The sequence below is a fragment of the Alnus glutinosa genome, chromosome 12 (assembly GCF_958979055.1).
Source record: "Alnus glutinosa chromosome 12, dhAlnGlut1.1, whole genome shotgun sequence".
Lineage (NCBI taxonomy): Eukaryota > Viridiplantae > Streptophyta > Magnoliopsida > Fagales > Betulaceae > Alnus > Alnus glutinosa.
The window spans coordinates 22,522,889-22,526,766 of record NC_084897.1 but is presented as its reverse complement, the minus strand read 5'-3'; the positions used below and the strand labels follow the sequence as shown (position 1 = coordinate 22,526,766).

The 3,878-nt window shown below is 37.4% G+C and overlaps 1 protein-coding gene across 1 annotated transcript; it reads right to left on the bottom strand.

The window, feature by feature from the left end:
* Positions 1-281: 281 nt before the first annotated feature.
* Positions 282-3,155, bottom strand: LOC133851233 (protein AGENET DOMAIN (AGD)-CONTAINING P1). Its single transcript, XM_062287562.1, has 3 exons — positions 2,624-3,155; positions 1,429-1,890; positions 282-535 (listed from the first exon to the last, which is right to left on the bottom strand). Exons 1-3 carry the CDS (start codon positions 3,077-3,079, stop codon positions 521-523), a joined length of 933 nt encoding a protein of 310 aa, XP_062143546.1. The 5' UTR covers positions 3,080-3,155; the 3' UTR covers positions 282-520.
* Positions 3,156-3,878: the final 723 nt, after the last annotated feature.

Here is a 3,878-nt window from a genome sequence, read left to right as displayed (position 1 = left end):
TTACTATTAAAAAAAAAAGAAAAAAAAAAAAGGAACTTATTTTTCAACCTTGACAGACTTATCTCATATAATGTATGGCTTGTGCGTGGTACTAATTCTATAAAAACAGACACCAATTTTTTTTCTTCTTAAGCGGCAAGTAATCCATGAGAGAGTGAAATTACTCAACAGACAGTAACAGAGAAGCCCTTTTCACATGCAGAAATCAATTTTGAACAGTAAATCCATGAAGCATACAGCTAGGTGGCCCATTTGAGAGAGTGAAACTACTCAACAGACAGTAACAGAGAAGCCCTTTTCATATGCAGAAATCAATTTTGAACAGTAAATCTGGTCAAATGCCAAGATAATCCAACAGTAAACTTAAAAAGCAGATCTAATTAATTACATCATGATCTTTTTGCTTTGGTTTAATAAGTTGAGGAATGCTTCAAATAGGCACTAAAATTAGCAGTGTGTTAAGCAAGAAGTGCAAGTAATCCAGGTACACAAAGGATGCCTTTCCAAGTTTCTCCAGCAATCACAACTCCAGAGCCTGACATGAATTCAAATTTAGCCAACAATCAGTAAACAACTCCAATACCACAATACCACATAATATATATTTTACAAATTACAAATTATATGGCTGTTTGGGTTGATTGATACATACTGCAAGGTAAGAAACTGAAAATTAGAAGAAAGATGAAAGCGTGTAGGTTTCAAACTGTGCCCCATTTATGAAACTTCCACCCACACCCACATGGTGTTGCCGTGTTGGTGTAGTCACCACCTAACTCCTTTTTCATATGTTTTTGTCACTGAATAGCAAAAAGCTGGCCAAGGCTTTTTGCAAATTCACATGGGGTCATTTTCTCCACTTCAATTCTATTATTCCAAACGTTCCAAATAGGTGGATTTTGGCAGAATTCATCAAATATTAATGAAGTTCAAGTTTCAACTAACAATAATTTTTTCCTTAAAATCTTGGGAAAAGGCCAAACTTTCCCTAAACCTAAAGTTTGTCCTCATTTCAATTTTTAGCACCCTGCCTGAACCTGACCAAATGGTCGTGTCCTTACCTTTTAGTATGCATGTCAGTGTCAAAATATAGATTATGATTAAATTTATTAATTTCTATCAGTTTCAGTTAATATTGTATCAAAGCAAAAGTTCTGAGTTCGAACATATTTTTGTCATTCACCTTCCATTTCAATTAAATATTTCACGTGTTTAGCTTCGCTTATTAAAGAAAAGTTTGAACCTACATGTGAAAATGAGCGTTAAAATATAGATTAAATGATTAAATTCATCAATTCCTATCGGTCTAAGCTTTTGAGATAAATAGTAATTCAGGCCAAATTTGCAATTTCAGACACAATCCCATTTAATACCTGAGTAAAAGAAACCAGATAAACAAAAGTTGTTTCAAGCATAGAGAAGTCATACCCGGGAAGCCATAACCCATTTGCCATCAATCCAGTCCTGGTGTGGCCTTAGGTTACAGTGTTGAAACTCTATTTCCTCATTGCTGTCCCTAAAGTAGACTCGGTATTTTGTGCCAACAAGAACCTTAGAAATCACACCGACCCACCAAGCATCATTATACCAAGCATCAACTTCTTCAAAAAGATTGAAACGATCAACAACAAGAGTTTCTGGGGGATACGGCCTAATGTGGAGGGTATCAATCTCTTCTCTTAGAAAGCCTGAATCATCATCTGTCCTCAGGCTCTGGTACTGGACAAGAAACATGTCCTTTCCCACTGCTTCTTCAACAACGGTACCGGCAAACCAAGCACCATGAAAACCTTCTTCATCACTGCCAACCTCAACCAGTGCCCCCTTGCTAAATATCTCCTGGGTTGTTTTTGCTTCGATAGGTTTTACCTCTGTCATAGTAGACACTTTCTGCAATTCAAATCCAAAGAAGGTGAGCACTGATGATTGATGGACAACAAAACACAACACCCAGCAAAAAGATAAGCTACCAAGATTGTCTTACCCCGTGAATTGTGTGAGAACCTGGACCATTTAAGTGATTAGAGAGCTGTAACAGTAGCTAGGCTTTTTGGGTATTAAGCAGATATAGCAATGAAGTAGATTATGAGGGTGAAGAATGAATAAATAAATTGCATAGAAGATGAAAGTAGAATATGATAATGAAGAATGATTTTATTTTTACAATCATAAATTTAAAAGCTTTAGGCTTTGCATTCAAGTTTCAACCTTTGGCTACACAAACATGGTCTCCACTCTCCACTAGCCACAAAAGCCATACGCCTATCAGTTCCGTTCGTTAAAATTATGTTTCTTGTATTTTGTTTTCTCATTTCAAAACAAAAATGTTAGCAAACAACTCAAATATAAAATATTTCACAAAAACAATTTTCACCTTTAGGTAGCCTAAAACACATTTTTCAAACCATTTATTATTATTATTATTATTAAAAAAAAAAAAAAAAAAAAAAAAAAAAAAAAAAAAAAACCCAAAACACTGAGAAATGTAGCCATGTCTTTTTTCTTATAAGAAGTAAATAAACCAACACTAAAAAGAAAAGAAAAAAAAAAATACAACTATATCTTTCCTGAACCATTTTCAGCCAAACCAAACAAAACCGAGTAAAACCCATCAAATTCCCACCTCGTCTTGCTCAAATGGCGGAACCCATTTCCCATGAACCCAGTCCCTGTGCAGCCTGAGGTCCTCCTTCTGAAACCCAATGTGCTCCCTGGACGCCCGGAAGAAAACCCCCAACCTCCCACCCGCCAACTCCTCTGTCACCACGCCCTCCCACCACCCCTCGTTGTGGTACGCGTCCACGTCATCCCCCACCCGGAACTCCCGCTGCGTCTCCCGGGGTGGGACCGGCCGGAGCTGCGACACGTTGAGGCTCTCGCGCACGGGCTCGGAGGGGTCGAGGTCCGCCACCAGGGTCTCGTATTGGACGAGGTATTTGTTTCGGTAGGCTTTGAGGACCGTGCCGGTGAACCTGGAGCCCACGAATCCGACGTCTTTTGGGCTGATTTCTACTCGGGTGCCCGGTGGGAAGGGCCACCGGGTGGTGCTGATGCCGATGGTGGTGGGTTTGGGAGGCATTGGTTTGGTTTAAGGGAAGTTTAAAGGTTGCTAAAGCCACCGTTTTTTTTTTTTTTTTTTTTGTGTTTATGGAATGGAAGTTGAACACTCTCCCCTTTTGTAATCATACGTAAAACTATACAATCATGTTCAAAAAAACAAGGATTAACGGCTAATTAATGAGGTACTCCTATTCCAATCATAAACTCTTTCATTTGAGAAATGATCCCTACACTCATTTTTCACAACAGCTCCACAACAAGCTGACATGGCTGGTAATATTTTATGAAAAATGTTAGATTTACAACACCAATACAACAATTGTACAACAATCCCTCACATGAAGGTGAGTCCCACATACTAGAGCCCACCCTCATGTGAGGGATTGTTGTACAGTTGTTGTATTGGTGTTGTACAAGAATCAAATCCCATATTTTATTATTTTTTTGTTTTGTAAAAAAATAATAAAATATTACCAGCCATGTCAGCTTGTTGTGGGACTATTGTGAAAAATAAGTGTAGGGATCATTTCTCCTTTGATTTATAGGGTTCCACTAAGGCCATTATCTTTCTTGTTTTAATAAACTTGAGAAGATGCTTTTAGGCTCTTTCCAAAAAATAAAATAAAATTAGGCATATATATAAGCATTAAATCTAAAATTGGTTCATCTATTTTTCATGTTTATCAAATCAATCTTTGAATTTTCAAAAGTTCTTACAAACTTCTTATACTTTATGATTATGTAAAATTACTAAGGTTGTAAACGAGTAATACTACTTGTGAAGATACTCAGGTTCGACTAGGATTAGTTCGGTTCGG